Raw genomic sequence first — 20429 nt, 5'->3', positions numbered from 1 at the left:
CATCCTCCACTACTGCTTTGGCTTGCTAATTCGTGTAGTTGGGATAGTCTTGATGGAGTAATCACTTGTGTTGTTGGGAAAATCAAATGTGTCGTTTCGGTGGCGTCATTTTTAATTATGGTAACGTTATGTGGATGATGATAAAATATAATTAATTGTTGATTGTATTAAATTAATTGTTTGGGTCCATTAAGACATGATTTTAATTAAATAGGCTTTGAGATTTATTTAAGCAAAAGGGTCCAAGTCATGAGCTCAAAATGGGTAAGTGATTCAGCTTAACGCATGAGATAGGGCAAGTGATTGGGCTTGATGCATTAGATAATGTCCATGATGCCAAAACTCTATGGTCTTTGTGTTTATCACATCCTATGTTTATTCATTTTTGTCCCTTGGAGAAAAGATGGAAAAGTCCTAAGCCAAACACACCTTAGTGTCGCCTAACCTCATTGATCCAAGATGCTAGCAAATTTATATCAATCACTCCACATCCATTACTAGATTTTTCAATGTGGATACTCTTAGATTCTCAACATTTGAAGAGTTTCACGTGATTAATCACGAAGAGAAAGATCACGAGCACAAGGATGATCCAACAAAACAGCACGTTCATGGTTAAAGATTCTAGTCAATCTCTTAATCTTTGTTCATTATCGCGAAAATTACAACCAACCATAATATAATTGGGATAACGTATTGTATATTATTTATTTGTTTTCCGTTGCTTATTTCATTATCCGATTAAATTTTGTCCCAATATCTATTGTACTTTTAGGTTAGGCAAACAAGAAAGTTTATAAGTTCTAGAAAATAAAATTCTTAATAATCTTAAATTTCAACTTCCAACATTTAAATACATAAAAAGTAAAGGTTTGTAAGTAAGTACTTTTTAAATGATTGAAAGTATTTTTGATGAAAGTGTTTTTTGATTCCAAAAACACTTAAGTGTATTTTGAAAGAAGAATCAATTATATGCTAATTCAAGTGTTTTTTCATGATTCACTTGACGTTTTACTAAAGATTGATAATTATCCCAAAAAGAGAGCAATTGTAAATACATTTTCATCAAAAACGTTTTGAGTCATTTTAAAAGCAGTTCTAAACACAATAAAATAACAAGAAAAGAAAAAATGCCTAATCGGATAAATGGTCCCCGTGGTCATAAGGTATTCGGAAGATAGCCTATGTGGTAAAAAAAATTCGAATTTAAACCCCTGTGGTCTAAGTCTATTAGAATTTATGTCCGAAATTAGAACTTTTGTCATTCCTCTGCTAGTAGCTTGCAGGTGGGTCTCACGAGTAAGACTAATGATAGAAGTTCTAATTTTGGGTATAAATCATAACAGACTTAGACCACAGGAGTTTAAATCCGATTTTTTTTACCACACAAAGGCTATCTTTTGAAGCATTTATCTGATTAAAACTAGTGTTCCCCCTTGTTCCATTCAATCGTGGCAATTGGTCAATGGCGTCAGTAGTTGACTTCCCAGCTACAAACATCAAAATATAAATTGAAAAAAAAAAAGGCAGGCAAACGGCACAGTTCAGTCTCCCACCGGATCAATCAATCACTTTCGACACCTCCACTCACTCAGATTCTCTGCTCTCTCTCTACTCTCTCTCTCACTATTTTCCCCCGCTTTTTCGGTCCCTTTCCTTTTCCGCACAGCCCGAGTTAATCTCCGATACAAACACTGTGCCTCGAAGTAAACGACGCCGAGAACCTTGGAAATCACCACCACTGCAACCACCATTTTTGGCCGCATTGCCTCGTCGTTTAGGGACAAACTCGGTGCTTTTCCGTCGCCATTGTTGTTATTCGTCCTCTTCTCCGAGCTCGATTCCGAGCTGCCTCGAATTCGGAAGTGAACGAACTTCAATCCGAATCACTGATCTCCGTCGAGAAGTTCAATCGACGGCTCTGATTGAGTCTCTGGCGAGGGAGAGGGCGAGAGACCTGGAGTTGCGGAAGGAGGCAATGGGAGGTGCAGTGGTGGCGATGGAGGTTAGGGTTTCGGAAGGGAAAGGGAGATTGAGTCGTTGATGCTGCGTATGGACAGGATGACTGCGGATCAGGCAAAGGCGGGCCCACTCGAAAGGGACATTGACTTGGTGAAGTTTCATTCACTTTGGAATTTTAATTTAATTTAGTTTTTTTCATTGAATTTCTTGTTTTTATTAAGTTGAAAGTGCAGTTGATGAATGGATTAGAAGCGTCGTTAATGATTAGTTTTGGTTCATTTTTAATTTAATTCGTATTTTTATGGTTTTGATAGTTCTTTTGTTATTAAAATTTGCCAGCTCTTATAGTTTGAAAGATTGGCTGTGTCGATGAGAAATGCAATACGAAGAAACATAAATATGACTGATATTTATAGTTACCGAATCAGCTGTTATTCCGCAGCATAATCTCAAGCCGCATTTGTTGTTGGATTGACTTGGTGAATATGTAAGGAGTTGTGTATGCACTTGGGAGACAACTCACTGTTTGTGTCTACATTGCCGTTTACATGGATTGTGGTATGAATTATTTCCCATGGATATGCGCACATGTTTGTGTGTGTGTGTGTGCGCGCACTTGGAAAAAATGGGAAAGAATGAAACTTGATGAATAGCTGTTTCATATGCCTCAAAACACAGATGTTCTAATAGAAGTGACGTCATAAGTTTTTCAAATAGACGTAGCAACATTCATACATTTAGTTGGATGTTATTGCAACTAACAGTGTGCTGTTTTTTAATCCCCACTGATTCATCTTGTTCTGCAGTGCTATTAATATCATTCTTTTCCCTTCTTTTCCGTACAGTTATCAGTTTGGAGAAAATATGTAGTTTAATCTAATTCATGTTCTGTGCTCATTTCAAAGCAGGCCATCACTTCTCTGAAAAAAGGGGCACAATTGCTCAAGTATGGACGCAGAGGAAAACCCAAATTTTGTCCTTTCAGGCTTTCCAATGTATGTCCAATTGTATTTGAAGAGCAATATACATTCTTATATTGGTTTTTGCATTTTTTTATTCTAAATGCTTAGTGTTCTTTCTTGGAGTTTTCAAATGTGAATCTGAGTTCTTAAGAATGATTTGTCTTGCATTCATGCTTGTGCATAATGATTATCTATTTCTTGCTTCACTTAGTTCATGTTAGGTCTTGAAGGTATGTCAAAGGGGATTTGCAGTGAAGTATTTGATGGCTTTACAGTGTCTTAGAATTTTATATATGGCAATATCTCTAGTTATATTTTTGGCATGTTATGCAGCCAGACTGTGAATTAGGCCTGCACATGCACATATACTTCTACCTCACCAATGGTCCAGATTGATAGTCTAGCAAGAAAAAATTACTTGGTAAGAGTAAGGTAGGCCGGGCATAGTAAGTGAAGCGAAATATATACAATGTCTGTATGCCATAGGTATTGTCTTTTTGATATTCCAGAACAATTTGGTAAGAAGGGTTTAGACAGTGTGGAACATACTCTTCATATTGCTTGGTGTTCACATTGTACTACATCTGCTATGTGGTGCTTGTTTTAGTTGAATATAGGATCAGCATACTAGTAATAAGTTTTGGATGCTTGCTCATGTCTATATCTAGCCTTCTTGATGTTGGAGTAAATTCTTCATCTGAAGTTCTATTGTTACACAGCCTTACAGCACTATTATTCCTTTTAGGCTTTTTATCCAAAATGGTCCCTGAGATTTGCATAACTCCTCATTTTGAGATTTTAAATCAATAGAATTGGTCCCTGAGTTTGTCCCCATCAATCATGTTGGTCCTTCCGTGAAAAATCTAGATTAAATAAGGATAAAATAACAAAAATACCCTCAACTCAGGGACTAAAAAGCCTTCCTTTTATGATATTTTTGTTAAGTTTTATGAGATCTAATAACACGATATGTATGAGTCATTTATCGCAGTTTCTAGTGATGTACTGAGCAAAGAAATCTTGCCATCAATTTCCTCTTTTTACTTGGATTTTGAATGTTATTCCATGTTGCTTCTTTCAGGATGAATCTGTTCTAATATGGTACTCAGGAAAAGAGGAGAAATATCTTAAACTAAGCCAAGTCTCGAGAATTGTACCTGGTCAGCGCACTGTAAGTTCCTCATGTTCTGATCTTCTACACCTCTTCAATGGTGAATACTTCAATAATATGACAAGAACATACAAATAATATATATCTGTTATTTTTAGCGCCTGTAGATTTATCTTTAGTTCTTTCTAGAACTATATTTCCTCCGGATTATATCGTGGTCCCTATAGATTTTTATTCTTGTATTGCTTGTTTAATTCCCTTTGTCATTTATTTCTCAGTTATGAATGTAACTGAACATCCTGTAATTTGATATTACTGCAGCAAACCTTTCAGAGGTATCCTCGGCCTGAAAAGGAATATCAGTCATTTTCTCTTATATGTGATGATAGGTCTTTGGATTTGGTAAGCATCTTCTTCGTTGTTGATTTCTGCTGTATCCGATTCTTAAATTTTTTTTTCTCCATGCTCAACTATTCTTCTCCTTTTATGGTAGAGGACGTATTGTTGTCTAATCATTTATAAATTTTACATTGTAATAGTTTATTTTCATGACTTTCTTTTCTCTTTTCCAATCCATTTACTTCTTTATGTTTACCCTGTGTGCTCTTCCATAAATTTCATTTACTTATTTTTTTAATTTACTTGCTTATGCCAGATATGCAAGGATAAAGATGAAGCTGAAGTTTGGTTTACTGGTCTAAAAGCATTAATATCACGTGGCCTTCATCAGAAGGGAAGACCAGAATCAAGAAGTGGAATTACATCTGAGGCAAACAGTCCGAGATCACACACCCAACAAAGTTCTCCATTGAGCTCTCCATTTTGTAGTGGTGATAGTTCGCAGAAGGTGATCTATTTTTGTCTCTTCTGTTATTGCCGTGCCTAAACTGTAACATAGAAGTAAATAATCTTCTTGTCACTGCTGCAGGATGGCGTGGAACCGTTTCATCTTCATGCTGCATTTGAAAGCCCTCCTAAAATTGGTTTAGAGAAGGCTTTATCGGATGTCATGTTATATGCCCTGCCTCCAAAAATCCCCTTCCCTTCAGATGCTGCTTGTGGCTCTGTTCCGTCCCCGGGAGGCTCAGATGGAATGAATGGACGAACAAAGGGTGCAGGTGTGGATGCGTTTAGAGTAAGTTTATCAAGTGCTGTTAGCTCATCAAGTCAAGGCTCTGGTCATGATGAAGTTGATGCTTTAGGGGATGTTTTCATTTGGGGGGAAGGCGTTGGTGATTGCTTTCTGGGTGGAGGATCACATAGAGTTGAAAGTTCTTCTAGTTGTAAGATGGATTCTTTTGTGCCTAAAGTCTTGGAATCTGCTGTAGTACTTGATGTTCAAAGCATAGCTTGTGGTGGACAGCATGCTGCTTTCGTAACCAAACAAGGAGAGGTATTTTCTTGGGGTGCAGAATTAGGAGGCAGACTTGGACATGGTGTGGATGCTGATGTTTCACATCCAAAACTGATAGATGCTCTGAAAAATATGAATATTGAATTTTTAGCATGTGGGGAATACCATTCTTGTGCTGTCACACTTTCCGGCGACATGTACACATGGGGTGGCAGTACTTCCAATTTTGCGCTCCTTGGTCATGGGTTTCAATCAAGTCAATGGGTCCCAAAAAAGCTAAATGGACCTTTAGAGGGAATTCATGTCTCATCAGTTTCATGTGGACCGTGGCACACAGCTGTTGTGACCTCTGCTGGGCAATTGTTTACTTTTGGGGATGGCACATTTGGTGTTCTAGGTCATGGGGACCGAAAGAGCATTTCAGTGCCCAGGGAGGTTGATTCCCTTAAAGGTCTCCGTACTGTGCGAGTAGCTTGTGGTGTTTGGCACACTGCAGCAGTAATTGAAGTTATGGTGGGGTCATCAAGTTCCAGCAATTGCTCTTCTGGAAAGCTTTTTACATGGGGAGATGGAGATAAAGGTCGACTTGGACATGGTGACAAGGAAGCAAGACTTGTGCCCACTTGTGTTGCTTCTTTGGTTGAACCCAACTTTTGTAAAGTTGCCTGTGGACAAAGCCTGACTGTTGCACTTACAACTACGGGCCATGTTTACACCATGGGAAGCCCTGTTTTTGGTCAATTAGGGGTCCCTAAAGCTGACGGGAAACTTCCAAGACGTGTTGAGGGAAAGCTAATGAAGAGTTTTGTTGAAGAAATTGCTTGTGGTGCTAATCATGTTGCAGTTTTAACTTCAAGAACTGAGGTTTACACTTGGGGAAAGGGTGCAAATGGTCGATTAGGTCTTGGGGATACAGAAGATAAATTTTCACCAACATTAGTTGAAGCTTTAAAAGATAAACAAGTCAAGAGTATTGTCTGTGGCACTAACTTTACTGCTGCTATCTGTCTTCACAAATGGCTCTCTGTTATTGATCAGTCAATGTGTTCTGGCTGTCGCCTTCCATTTAATTTTAAAAGAAAAAGACACAATTGTTATAATTGTGGACTTGTGTTATGCCATTCATGCAGCAGCAAAAAGTGTCTCAAGGCTTCCATGGCACCAAACCCAAACAAACCTTATCGTGTCTGTGATAATTGTTTTGCAAAACTTCGGAAAGCCACTGAAACCAACTCTTCATCTGGGTCTGCTATTAGTAGAAGAGGAAGTATGAATCAGGGATTCAACGAACTGATTCAAAACAATTTTATAGAAATGGAAAGTGGATCTTCCAAAAGAAACAAGAAAATGGATTTCAGCAGCAATTGTGTTATTCCCATAGCAAATGGAGTTTCTGAGCGTCGAGCACTCAATGGGACTAGATCCTTCAACCCAGTTTTTGGATCATCCAAAAAGTTCTTCTCAGCTTCGCTTCCTGGCTCCAGAATTGCATCTCGAGCAACATCACCAACATTGAGACGGTCTAGTCCACCTCGTTCCACAACACCAACCCCAGCTCTTTCGGGGCTTACTCTTCCAAAAGTTGGGGATGATGCTAAAAGGAAAAATGTCAGTCTGAGTGAAGAAGTTCTAAAATTAAAAGCTCAGGTATGTTGCTTGTCTTTTTTTGGTTGTCAATAACTGAAAATTAACTTTTCTGTTCAATGTCTAGTTTTCCCTGCATTTCAGTCAAAGCAAATTTACTTCCTCCTGAGGATAACTTGTCTTTCTGTTTGAGTAACAATTTGATTTTGTGTTCAACTCTGGGATGATATCTCACTGTCTAAGAGGGAGAAGGATTGCTAGATGTCGATGGCATTTTCTCTACTTTGTATGTCAGTACTTTGTATATAATAATTTTAGGGCGATGAGCAGCAATGAGATATTCTCTTATGTTTTCTTCCAGTTATCTCCTTCATTCTACTTTACCATGGTGATTACCTTTTTATTCTGTTTTTCTTGCATTCACTGTGCAAAATTACATGGATGAGGTTCTGACTTTGTTCTTTCAACTAATCGATCTTATGGCGTAGGTTGAAGATCTTACTCGTAAAGCTCAACTTCGAGAAATTGAGATGGAAAAAACTGGCCAACAGTTGAAGGAGGCTCTGAAAGTAGCAGGGGAAGAAACCGTTAAATGCAAAGCAGCAAAGGAAGTAATTAAGTCGCTCACAGCCCAAGTAGGTTTATTCTCATGTTTATAGTGAGTATGCATTCTGCATTTAAACAGTTGAGTGTTTGCAATAAAGATTGTGGTCAGTTTGATTTTTCAAGCGCATGCACTAATTTATCTGGATATTAACATACCGTGGGAAATGCAGAAGAAAAGAAAATAATGATGAAGTCAATGCGTTTTTCGTATCAGTGAGGATGTATGGAACTTCGTAACTTTAAACAGGAACCTTATTTAGGTGCTATGTGCATATGATCAAGTTTACAATTCTTAATCAATAATATGGAGATAATGATAAACAGCCAATAGATATATAACTATCAATTTATACTTTTAAGTTTATTTAGCTCCTCGGTATATTATCCTATTTAGGACTGTCATACTAAAATTTCAGTTTTGAGGGTTATGTGCGTAATATGGAAATATAAATGTAGGATCGGTAATGGAAGTTAGAATTATTATGTCGGTTGCAATTCTTCTATTGAATGCAATCTGAATTAATACCTTGTTTCATTTATGTTAGTTAAAGGAAATGGCTGAAAGGTTACCAATTGGAACAGCAAGAAACATGGATACTCGTCCATTAGACTCTTCCAGTCCCACTCGTGAAGTTTCTACTACAGCCGTTGAGAAAACAAGCAGTACATTGAATTTCTCAGAACCATATTCAATTGTATCGAGCAGTGAGATAATTTCTGATGTGCCACAGGCCACTTCGAATCACACTGAAGTGGCACATTCAGAAGCAACAGCTAGGCATAAAAACAGAGGAGCAAAAGCTGAAACAGCACAAGGGGATGAATGGGTTGAGCAAGATGAGCCTGGTGTATATATTACCCTAGTTTCCTTGCCTGGAGGTGTCAAAGATCTCAAGCGTGTTCGCTTCAGGTATGCCCCTTTTTCCCGATTACTTCATGCAACCCAAATTTGATCGAAAATAAATGTGTTTGTGTTTTCCAGTGTGGATTGAACGTTGATATGTATTTCAATCACATGTCAGTGTTAATTCTTCGTTTATTTTCCTCTTCCTAATAGTAACGTCAAGGGATTGTATATTTTATGTCCTTTGCTTACAAGGCCCGTGTCTTCCAAACTATATTTTTAGTACACTTTCAATCATATTTAATTGACGATGACTAACTTTCAATTGCCTCAATTCTGTCAGTCGAAAGCGGTTCAGCGAGAAACAAGCAGAGCAGTGGTGGGCGGCAAATAAGGGTAGAGTATATCAGCAGTACAATGTTCCGGTGGTTGAAAAATCCAGTATTCCGACGGGGAGAGAAGGGTTAGCTCATTGAGCTGCTAATATCAGTCAGGACACAAGTGGAGAGAAGGGTTTTTACCCTCATTGACCCTTCATTTTTTCATTTTAAGGAGGTAAATGTGGTAATTTCCTCTCCTCTTCCCGTAAATTTTGGTTTTATCCTTCTCGTTTTTTTTCCCTTGAGAATGTTGTAAACACGAAAATCCTGTAGCAAATGAAGCAGCTGAAATTTACATGTCTACAAATGTATCGTCAGACGACTCATCGGAGATATTTGTTTTTCGGAGGGGAAATGGTAAGAGCAGGTCAGTCGGGCTTATGTAAATTCTTTGTAAGTAGGTTGGTTTCTGGATTCAAATTCCGAAATAACTTTCCTTGTAAATCCTTCACTCGACAACTATTTACATAAAAAGCTCAAAAAAATTCAAATGAAGTTGAACAGGTTTCAGCAATCTTTCTTGTGTCCGGTTACAGTGAATTGAAACGAAGGAATTTTCTGATCGCCGGTTCAGGTGTTTGCATCTCCTCCATCATCAAACTATCGCAGTTGCTTAGTCTTTATGTTCATATAATTTGGTTTTTGATAGGTGACGCCACTAAAATTATGAATTTATTACAAGCGAATCACTTCTTTGCGTGCCATAAATTGCCTCGATATGCCGATACGCCAATTCAGGAAAGAAAGAGAAAAAAGTAATTGGCAACAATTATTAGAAATAAATTCACTTTTTCTGGGACATATTAATGGTGCAAGGCTCAAAAGTCAAAACGGACCATGTGTTCTAGTTATTAGGTTAATTTAAAATTTAAGTTTTATTTCTTTTTTAGATCTAATCACATTTGTTAATAAAAATAAATAAAAAACATAGGAAGAATAAACAACCACCCACAACGCACAACGTGGGTTTGAAGATACATTTAAAACATATAAAATCATCATATTGTTCCTATGTTGTATGGGTAGTTGTTCATTGTTCTTCTCCATCAAAGCGAGAGCATTGTAGGAAATATTGAAAGCTTCACTATTTTTACCTTCTCACTTTATATATATATATATATATATATATATATATATATATATACGTGTTATTTTTTATTGATTTTTATTTTTCTATAAATTTTGATTTAGGTAAAGGAGAAAAGGGAATATATGGCTTTCTCAACTACGGTCAATTTTTCGATTACATAGTCAAAGGTGGGGTGGTCAATATTAATTTTCTCGAGACTATAATGATGGAACTGGCGTGGTGACAAGTGAAGTCGAGGTGGATATGGAGACGCTTTCGCCGAGTTTCCTGTGTGTGGGTATGGTTGGGTTTTGGGTCAAGGTTGATGACAGGTGGGTTTTTTTTTTTTTTTTTTTTTTTTTAAGGTGATTTTGAAATTATATTTCTTCCTATTTTATTTGAAAAAATATTTTTAACAGAAATTAGATACAATGTTCTTAATTGGCTTGCGAAGATAAACACGGAGTCTAAATTGGCCAAATTAACAACACGAAGGCTAAATTGACCGAATGGGTATAACACATGACCATTTTGACATTTAAGCCATGATACAATGCTACAATTGAGAAATAAATACATATATACTTTATATATACACACAATGACAGGATGCTCCCAAGCCAAGTCTGCAAAGCAACTTGTTACTAAGAGGTCGTGTGCCCACATAACCCGGTCCTAGGATTTGTAGGCCAGTTCAATTTTTGTACTGCTTGAAAAGAAACCAGCGTTGGCAAGACGATACCAGCAAAAATGGTAGTAATTCAAATGCTAAAATGTTATCGATGGCATGTACAAGATGGTCGCATTCCTGCACGCGAAAAAATAAATGTATGAGAAAACCAAAACCTTCAACAAAAGAAAGTGCAAGTACGATTGACGAAAAGGTCATATCCAAATTAACACCCTTAGGCAAAATGAAAAATTAAGTTCGCGTCAAAACTACCCGAATCGAGAGAAATCATGCACCAACCTTTTTACATCTTTGAATTTGTCCGCACAAAGCTAAGATGAGACAGATAATTGCTCTCGGCAAAATCATGTAACGAACGCTGAGTTCGTGCCCCTACAGGTTCAGATTTTCCAGCCTCTTCCTTTAAAAATCTTCTGCACTCATCAGCATCCTGAAGCAACATGAAGGAAAGCATATAACAATAATTCCTAATATTGAAACCTTAGAATTTCAAAAAAGTATAAATAAACTATAGAAACATACATATATTGCAAGAAAGTAGGGGTCATACATGCACATTGCCCACCCAACCATAGAGACAAACAAACACACGACCACAGGGAAAGAGGAGCGATAAAAAGAACAAAAGACGAGAACTGTCACGTTATATAACGAAGTTTCAGTGAATATTTTCCAAAGTTCTTAATTTCAACTGAAACATATATGTGGAATGAAATATACGATATTTTATTTTTTAGGAAATGCAGTAATTTATATACTTATACTCTGACAATCATATAGAGAATTTATCAAACACCTGCTAAATGTTTTTAAAAGATAGCTAGAACACTATGAACTGAAACCACTGGTATGAGTTTACCTGTAAGAACTCCAGCATTTGCTCTTCAATTGTACCACGCATTGCTAGAGTTTCCACGTGTATTGGACGAGTAGCACCCATACGATGAGCACGACTAACAACTTGTTCCTCCATGCTAATGACATTTAAACCAATAATAGAACATATTAATATCATAAGGAAACATAAATTTATTGACCATTGTATTGTAATTTATTGAAGCCACTAATAACAAGAAGCCTTGATCTTTGAAAAACACAGGTTAGAACTGAAAGAGAAAGTTCCTTTCCAAAACAGAGCTGAATTAAGCAGTCAGACTTTTATTTTTATTTTCATATATTTTCGGTTCAAACTAAAAAAAGAAGAGAACATGATAATAGGGATTTAAGAATGATAACCTCCTGTCCCATATTGGTTCCATTAAAAATACATGTGTCACAAAGCTCAAATCAAGGCCCAATGCAGCACTTCCATCCATCAAAAGAACTGTGCAACTAGGATCATGCTGGAACATGGCCAATGACTTCATCTGAAAAAGGAAAGTATATTAATTATACACAAAACGAAAAGAAAATTAACTGAAAGCACACAACAAACAAGAAAAAATATATAATTCGAGAGGGAAACATGTACCTTGTTGCTAGCATGCAATGGGCTATACATCCCAGCATATTTAATACCAGCAATCGCCAACTAACCAAAAAGTAAGAAATTCAAATCCCATTACTTGCACAGCCAGAATCATATAATGGAAAAAATCCATGAGATAGTATGGTATATATTACTCACCTGCTGTTCAATAACATGTATATGCTCAAGAAATTGAGAAAATACCAAAACTTTTTCCAAGTTTGTCTCTTGAGTCTTGGTGCTCATTTTAAAGTCGTGGATTTGCATTGATCCTTTTGAATCACTTATCTCAGACAGTATATTTTCAGTGTGCAAGGAATTATCATTGCAATCTGGAGGGCAAAAAAATTTTCTGTTAGCTTCCTGCAATGCTTTCAATTTCTCTACAATATAGGCGACTTTACTGCTAGATGTTGACTGCCAATCAGGATCCCAGTTATCCTACATAAAAACCAAAAACCCTACATCAGCAAAAATGGTAAAACACAAGAGACAAATAACAAGCTGAAAATAGTTCAACTTGTCTTGAGAGCCATGCTTGCCTGTTTATATGAGGGTTGTAGCTCAATAAGATCTTTAGGAACAGGCCATTTTGGATTGAGATTTTCTGGTCGAGCTAATTCATCAGGAGTTTGCATCTCATATAAATTGCCACAGCCAGGAAATGTACACCGTTCACTGTCCAAAGCAACACAATCGAGGCACAAAAGATGCCTACATGGCGTAATGACAGGTAACCGACACCATTCCTTGCACCTGATAAAATAAAAATGCAATCTCTAATCAGTAATCATATTTTATCTGCCCAAGGTGGGAGTGCGGGGGTTGTCAACAACAAATATTACCTCACACAGTTGCCGCCGTAAACAAGATAATATTTTATATAAGCATACTCCTCTGACATGGGATCTAGACCATTCTCAACTAGAATATCCATCGTTTCCTGAATATCTTCACCAGCTTCTGTTACTTTTATATGCCCAGCCACGCAGCACGATAGCCTGACATTTCCAATAGTTGCACTTCGAAACTTCCATTGCTTTGGATTCAAAAGACTCTCAACATGAGAAGGATCGTTCCAGTCAGCCATTAATATATTACGCCGCACTGTAACTACCAATTCGTTGTAACTTCTTGCATGTTCCTCGGTAAAATCAAGATAAGTAACTTTCTTGATGCAGGGTGGGATAGCCAGCAAATCTACCTTTCTTGCACTAATCATACACCTATGCAGTAAATGCAACAAACGTGATTGTCCTTCTTCCATCTTTGCTTCAAAAGGCCTAAGAATCCCAGCTTCCCATGATTTATGATTCTGCCCATAAGCTTCCTCGTGAAGGAACTTGAGCAATGGTTGAAGATGTGAGAGTTGACTGTTGGGTGTATTAGGAGTTGGAGTTCCAGTCAATATCCAACGGTTTGAAGCCATCAATGAAACTGCCATCTGCATTTTGTTTGTCAAGCTAAGACTTGAGCCAAGAGTGTGCCCCTCATCTAGCATGACTCTAAGCCAGTGCACTTGCATCATTGCACTTTTCTTCCGAAGGCCCCACTCTGCACTTAAACGGTTGAATGTGGTTATGACAACATCATAGTCCCAGGCCAGACTGTGTGCAGAAGGCTTCCTATTATCATTCCAAACGTAAACTCGTAGATGACCAGGCCTTACATGCTTCTGAATTTGAGTGTTCCAATGATCAACTAAATTTGATGGAACAACAATTAGGGTTGCCCTAGAAAGATATAGCCTGACTGAATCCAATGGTGAACAAAGAGCAATTCTGAGAGCAGCAACGTCAAAACTCATATTGTCAAGATTTCGTGGGTAAAACCACCTATTAACACCCTTTTCTACTCTTCTTTTGAGACCAAATGCTTGAAATATTTTTTGAAACCCATGGGCATCTTCACCAGGCGCCACGCAAGTGCTCATGAAAGGACTTCGCAAACCATTTGTCTCCATTGCCGAGAGCTTGTCAGGAGAAAGGTTAGTCAACCAAATTAAGGATTTCTTTGTTATGGAATTTATCAACGCATAATGCTCTTTAAGCACACTAACGAAGAAACGAACATTTTGTTCCTCTCCTCCAATGGTTCCTTTTGTGCAAAATCCCAGTAAATGTGTTATTGGAAGGCAATTATCCCAGGCTTCTTCAGGAACGCTACAACTTTGGTAGAAAGGATCAGCATTCATGCTACAAAACCATGCTTCACTAGCATCAGCAATACTAGCTGGAAGCTTCCGCCACTTGCAGCAAGCATCACACTGAACCCAGGAGTCCTTATAATCATACTTATCTGCCTTAACCTTCCTAGGCCTCCTTTTCCTAGAACTTTTGCTCGCATTGCTAGATGCACCTTCAAATGTGGGAAAAAGATTTTTACTGATGCCGCTCAAGCTCCTGGTGCATCGAACCCCACCCACTGCTGGATCGGAGTATGCAGCTGCTGGTGTTTCCATTCCTTTACCATAAGGTCCAGGACATGAATTATTAAATCCTGTAATTTTCTCATCATGAAGAACTAGCCTGGCTCTTTTGGATCGTTGGTATTTGGAATCCCAAATATAATTTTGAGAATTCTGACCGCTGTCCCTCTTTTCCATAAGCATCCTCCTGTCAGCAACATAATCACCATTAAGCTCATAATAACCACTTCTTGGGTCACCATTATGTGTACACCAGTTGACATGTACCCCGACTGGTGGATTTGCCAGTGTTCCCTGTGTCTTTAGAATAAGGGAAAGAGCAGTTATAGTCTTGCCTAATCCGGGCTCATCACAGAACATTCCCCCATGAAAATCATTCACAGTGGGAGCTACCCCAGTGTCTATTTTCCCAGAGATGGTGTTTATGTAGAAAGAAAATCCATCTTCAGTTGAGAAAGACGAGTACAAAGGATGTGGCAGGATGTCAGCATTTCTCTCACGCTGTAGCATCCACTCTACTGCTGCCTGCTGATGAGGAAAAAGTTTAAGTTTCATGCATGGCATGATTGAGACGGCCAACAGTCTCAGATGGCAGCAGGTTGCAGACACCCTAACAAGGTCAGTTGGGTTAAGTGCAGCTAGAATATTAAGTAAAATGTCATCAGATATCTCACAAATACCAGATCTGCAAGAGTCGTCACAGGATTGTATTCTAGAAGAACCAGCTTTTCCTGTTTTTGCAACACTAGGTAAGCTCTTAAAAATTTCGTGAAGTTCAAATAGCCTTTTCTTTGAAGTATCCGTGAAATTATGATGCAGCTTGCAACCGAAAACGTGACAATCTGAAAGATTCCATATGCTTCTGTTAGCTCCTAAAGTATTTTCAAGATAATCTCCGCTGTTGAGCATTGCGCTTCTCTCTCCCCAGTCAGAACTGCAAATTAACGTTGTTGAACTTGTTAGGGTGAGAGGAAAGATAGAAAGGTTTTCAATTTAGGGTAAAGGACCCTTGCAATGAATCGGAATCAACCAACTGCAACCACGCATATAAATAAAATGAACGAAAACAAATTCAAAGTGGCAAAGTGGATAACTTTAAAAAAGTAAGATGACATATGTATATGCTTTTTATTTACAAGTGATCATTTTTGTGGAAAGGAGCGTGAGAGCGTAATCCTTCGGCACACAAACAACCCAAATATTCGATGCATAGCATCGGAACCAGAGCCTAAATTATCGAAATGCAAGCCATAACATAACTAGGAAATAAAAATGTTGATACTTGATACAACAATGTTATTTCTACCCGTCTCAGTCCTCTCTTTTTTCGGTTTAACAATTGCGAACTAGTTAATCAAAACGAATGGATATACACATTTACCTCAAATGTCGAAACAGAGCTCCGGCGATGGAGCCGGATCTCGGGAACTGCCAGCCAGCCAGCAATGCAATTGGGAGATAGACATCGACCAGCACCACAGCCCTGACCTCTCCACTGACTCCAGCCTCAACCCGAACCAACCGAGCATCGATCATCAAGCACTTGTTCACAACCAATGCGTGGAGCTGGTGCACCACGCTAATGCTCCCGTGCACCAGCCCTATGCTCCTCCTGCTCCTCCTCATCCCAACATTCTTCAACCCCGCCTCCGGGTTCCTCCTCTTCCTCCCCAATTCCCGAACCAGAACCTCGCATTGCTTGGAGTCCTGAACCGGGATGACATCGGCTGAGGGAATTGAGTCCACGGGGGAGAGGACGACGCCGTTTGGGGAAGTGAAATTGACGTCGGACTGGGAAATTTGAAAGCGGGTGCCGAAAGGTGGGGTTTGGCGGGGATCCGGGGAGGAAGTGACAGTGAGAACGGCGCAGAGGAAGCCGCAGAGCTTGTGGTCGGAGAACGACGACGTATCGTCATCCATTGAACTGAATTGGGGATGGGGGTGAGAGATAAGAGGATTAGGGCACAGAATTAAGGGGACATTGGGTGATAAATTAGGGTTTTGAAATTCGAACTGGAAGGCAATTAGGAAACGAAGAGGAGGAGGATGTGATGATTTGATGGGCGCGGAGAGGGAGTTTTGGTGTTTGGCTAAGGCTTTTGTCCTTTTGTGGGGCCCGCTTTGGAGGTGGTTCAGTTTAGATTTAGTGGACTCTTGAGTCTTCGACTCACAGAATATAAAACCGCACGTGGTTCCGAGTTTTACTCGCAGCTGCAACAATTTTATTTTTTCGTTTTAAAGAAGGGAATTGTTGACTTGATCGCGACAGTTTACTATTTTGGAAGTTCAGAATATTTACCCACAAAGACATTTTAACTTCTCTTGGTCATTATGATGTAATTTATACGTGCTATAAATCAAATTTAGAATGTATTATATGAAGTACAAGCTTGAAATTCGTCTACATCTATTGAGCCACCCTAGTGGTTTGCTTGCACTTACAATTAGTTTGGTTATATTTTAAAATATAGAGAGATTAAATATTTTATTTATTTCATAGATGAACAAATTTTAATATAATATCATTCACACATTCATTTATACTTCTCATACAATTCTTTTATTTTTGGGTCGTCGATTGAAAAAATTGAAGAAGATTAATGATCAAGACTTAATAAGGTACGTGTGAAGTAAAAGTAGGAGTGTAAATAGTTCTATCCAAAATTTACTTATGTGGTAAGTGACAAAGAGGCAGCTGCTAGTGCTAGTACAGGAAGGGGGGCTTAGTTTCCCAAAAAAAAAAAAAAAGGAAGAGGGGCTTTGTGCTGAGGTACTGAATCTTCACGTCCCGACAAGAGGACTGCTTGCTGTTAGTGAGGCCGCTTCTGCGGCGGAGGGAGGAATCTGCTTCTAGTACTGCTGTTCACGTCGGCAACCCTCGGTTCGCAAAGAGAAGCTGTCATTCTTAAAGATAAAGATGGCGTTGTATTAGTATAATCTCCTAAGTGATGATCCAGAGGGTGGATTGCCAACCAATGTATCTTCATTGTCGATGATGGATTGCGAAAACTTCAAGCCTTCGTTTCAGTAGGGACTGCACAGACTCACATGTCTCACAAATCTCACCTTGGTTGTCAGGACGTGCCGAATGGAATATAAGCCTGAAATTCGCCCACACCCGTTGAGCCACCAGGTGGTTTACTTGCACTTGCAAGGTTATAGTCCCTTTTTTTTAACAAAGTTATAGTCCTTTTTAACTCTTATTTTACAGAGATGACAAAAAAGGGCAAATTGAGAACTGGACTTAGGGGTGGGCACGGCGCGGTTCTATCCCTAAATCGGAATCAGAACTAAAAAATATCAACGGTTCGGTTGGGTGTGGTTCCATTTATATTTATTACTAGGACATTATGGTTCGGTCTACACCAGCTCCTATTCGGTTCTTGCTGGTTTACGGTTCCGAATACTAAATTATTTGAACACCAAATCATCATGCATTCAAATACATCTTCTAAAACTGATTATATAAAGTTGCATACAACACATATCCTTTTTAATGCAAATGTCTTTAGCCAGTGGCACCAAGTCAACAAAAAGAGACAATTAAAAGAAATATGCATTCGTCAGTCAACAAAAAAAAAATCAAGAACTCCAGCAACATTAGTCTCCTAATATTGGTACCACCAACAACAGCAGCAAGCAAAAAGAAATATTCAAATAACATTAAAGGAAATATGCATTGGTCTCTTGATGTTGGCAGCAACAACAAGCAAAAACAAAAATCCAAATGTCCTTGGCAGTGGCAGATTCTTTTTCAAACAACAGCTCCTGTATACAATCAAACAACATATAATCAAATCAAACAACTTATTTCAGAGAGCAAGCAAAATCAAACAACTTCTTATTTCAGAGAGCACGCAAACAACATACATCAAACAACAAGCTTACAATTCAAATTAGTAAGGAAGGTGCTAAAAAACTAAAGTTACATACATACCATCAATAATAAAAGATGATAAGTTAGGACTGAATAGTTTCTAAAGTCCCAATGCTAGATGTGCCACCATTCCTTTTTTCTAGAACATATAAAAATCAAGAACTCATTAGAAAATAAGAAGGTAAGCATGCAACAAAACAAGAGAAAAAACAAAAACAAAAACAAAGTAATGAAAAATAAATATTCACACATGTTTCAAGTGCTTTATAAAACTCTATATCTTCCAAGATTGTCTCGTCGTCTAAAATTGAGATGTTATCTGACATCAACCAATTTTGAGTACAAAATAACCTCTCTACCATTAGCGGAGTCAATGAAGAACGATACGAGTTCACAATCCTTTATCCTGTTCTAAAGGCAGATTCTGAAGCTATCGTTGAGATCGGAATTGCAAGAACTTCCTTTGCAATTAGTGCCAACACTGTATTTAACACCATTCAATTTCCACCTATTTAAAATATCAAAATCTTGACCCACTTCCACTTTTTCATTGCGATCTAACAAGTACCTATCAAACTCATGCTCTGAGAGCACGGCATTACATGCTTCAACTTTTTTTATCCAACTTTTATCCATTTCGGCTCGTTTTTCCCCCCTTCCATGTTGTAGTTGTAGTACTAGTAGTATTAGAACAATATTAGCACTAGAACCACTTGGTTGGTTGGAAGAAGGAACATATTCATCATATAGTTTCAAGATTAGGCTGTTTACCTCATCCTTCTTAGCTATGGCTTCATCAATTCTACACCTGCGACGCTTCAAAATATGTGGCACTATTACAATTTAGGCTACACATCACTCAACACGAGCTAACCTCACAAGAATACAGTAGTACGACAACAAAACAAGAGTAAATTTTAATTCAGCCCAAGAGAAAATGGAAAACCAGTAGAACTCAACCATATTCCTAATCTCAAATATGAGAAAAAATAGAGAAAATACCAAGGACGGAGGACAGAGGACGAAGAGTCGTGAGCTGTCGCGGAGAAGGGATGACGAGTGCCATCGCAGATAGACCTGGCATTTTGAACCCGACCTGTTAACCCGACCCGACCCGTTAATAGTAGTATTTGGGTGGATGCTTAATGGGTTTGGTCGCTAACGGGTGAACCCGTTAAATAACTGGTCACTTTGGGTCAACCCGTTAGCACCCGTTAGTTGAGGATGTTTTAGTAATTTCAGTAAAGTCTTAACAACAAAAAATAAACTCTATGAAAAAAAATAATAATAATAATTGTTAACGGGTGTTAACGAGTGAAACGGGTCAGGTTCGGGTGACCTGTTAGCTTAACGGGTTAGGTTCGAATGACCCATTAATTTAATGGGTCAGATTGAACCCGACCCAAACCCGATAAACTCGACCCGTTTACAGGTCTAGTCGCAATAGCTGAGGTAGTGGGCTGCCTAAGGAATCGCTAATATTTTTGGATAGAGGTTGTGAGTGAAGTGGTCGGTTGAGTGAAAAAAGAATGAAAGTCTAAAAGTGTGAAATGGGGGATGTGATGCCGTGAGTGAGGTGAGGGTGAAGTGGGTGAGCCCTAATTAGGATGGGATCCACTGCTTTGCAACTTGGTGAAACTAATTTTCAACCTAATATACCATGACATGTGTGTATATATATAATTAATTAATTAATTAATTATAATAAAACGGTTTGGTTCCGTCCAGTTCTTGCTCATTTGAAAATGAAACCAAAACCGATTTGAACCGGTCTGGTTTGATTTTTGACTCAAAATTGACTTTTCCGGTCAACAAGGTTCTTTTCGGTTTTTTTTTTCATATGGTTCGATGCGATTTTGCGGTTTGACGGTTTTTAAGTCCACCCCTAACTGGATTTTCGAGAAGTGGAATGCTTTAAGTTTTAGGGAGCAAAGTGAAACTATAATTAAGCTTTGAAACGTATGTTACTAAGACTCATCAGAGTGATTCGGGCAGAGACTCAAATACATGTGGTTTTGGAAGGCCAAATATTTGATATACAACGGTTAGCTCAATATTCGAGGTAATTCATGTTTAATTCAATCTAAGATTGT

General features: G+C 38.3%; 2 protein-coding genes across 3 annotated transcripts; one reads left to right on the top strand and one right to left on the bottom strand.

Annotated features, from left to right (window-relative positions):
- Positions 1 to 1432: 1432 nt before the first annotated feature.
- LOC103420538 (PH, RCC1 and FYVE domains-containing protein 1-like) lies at positions 1433 to 9317 on the top strand. 2 transcript variants are annotated; one of them, XM_070824435.1, is made up of 10 exons: positions 1540 to 2112; positions 2302 to 2520; positions 2868 to 2957; positions 4006 to 4095; positions 4357 to 4437; positions 4691 to 4882; positions 4964 to 7036; positions 7462 to 7608; positions 8125 to 8489; positions 8767 to 9317. In XM_070824435.1, the coding sequence occupies exons 2-10, from the start codon at positions 2464 to 2466 to the stop codon at positions 8897 to 8899; spliced, it is 3228 nt and encodes a 1075-aa protein (XP_070680536.1). In that variant the 5' UTR covers positions 1540 to 2112; positions 2302 to 2463; the 3' UTR covers positions 8900 to 9317. The 2 variants fall into 2 exon arrangements, with proteins under 2 accessions (XP_028960973.2, XP_070680536.1); XM_029105140.2 differs by lacking the exon at positions 2302 to 2520 and having other exon boundaries at positions 1433 to 2112; positions 2871 to 2957.
- Positions 9318 to 10264: 947 nt separating this feature from the next.
- Positions 10265 to 16603, bottom strand: LOC103428409 (F-box protein At3g54460-like). The gene is made up of 9 exons (XM_008366512.4): positions 15841 to 16603; positions 12877 to 15393; positions 12574 to 12787; positions 12191 to 12472; positions 12035 to 12094; positions 11800 to 11930; positions 11423 to 11537; positions 10843 to 10993; positions 10265 to 10680 (listed from the first exon to the last, which is right to left on the bottom strand). The coding sequence occupies exons 1-8, from the start codon at positions 16377 to 16379 to the stop codon at positions 10847 to 10849; spliced, it is 4005 nt and encodes a 1334-aa protein (XP_008364734.1). The 5' UTR covers positions 16380 to 16603; the 3' UTR covers positions 10265 to 10680; positions 10843 to 10846.
- Positions 16604 to 20429: the final 3826 nt, after the last annotated feature.

Source organism: Malus domestica, chromosome 07 (genome assembly GCF_042453785.1).
Source record: "Malus domestica chromosome 07, GDT2T_hap1".
Lineage (NCBI taxonomy): Eukaryota > Viridiplantae > Streptophyta > Magnoliopsida > Rosales > Rosaceae > Malus > Malus domestica.
The sequence above is the reverse complement of the archived record's forward strand: the minus strand, read 5'-3'. Positions and strand labels throughout refer to the sequence as shown.

Bases quoted from the DNA above. Each gene is read 5' to 3' on its own strand.
- LOC103428409 (XM_008366512.4), bottom strand. From the start codon at position 16,379: ATGGATGACGATACGTCGTCGTTCTCCGACCACAAGCTCTGCGGCTTC. The intron at 12,788-12,876 runs GTAATATTTGTT...TTATTTTATCAG, and splicing joins TACGGCGGCAACTGTGTGAG to GTGCAAGGAATGGTGTCGGT. The intron at 11,538-11,799 runs GTTATCATTCTT...AAATGTCATTAG, and splicing joins GAACCAATATGGGACAGGAG to CATGGAGGAACAAGTTGTTA.
- LOC103420538 (XM_029105140.2), top strand. From the start codon at position 2,044: ATGCTGCGTATGGACAGGATGACTGCGGATCAGGCAAAGGCGGGCCCA. The intron at 4,096-4,356 runs GTAAGTTCCTCA...ATATTACTGCAG, and splicing joins TTGTACCTGGTCAGCGCACT to CAAACCTTTCAGAGGTATCC. The intron at 7,037-7,461 runs GTATGTTGCTTG...CTTATGGCGTAG, and splicing joins TTCTAAAATTAAAAGCTCAG to GTTGAAGATCTTACTCGTAA.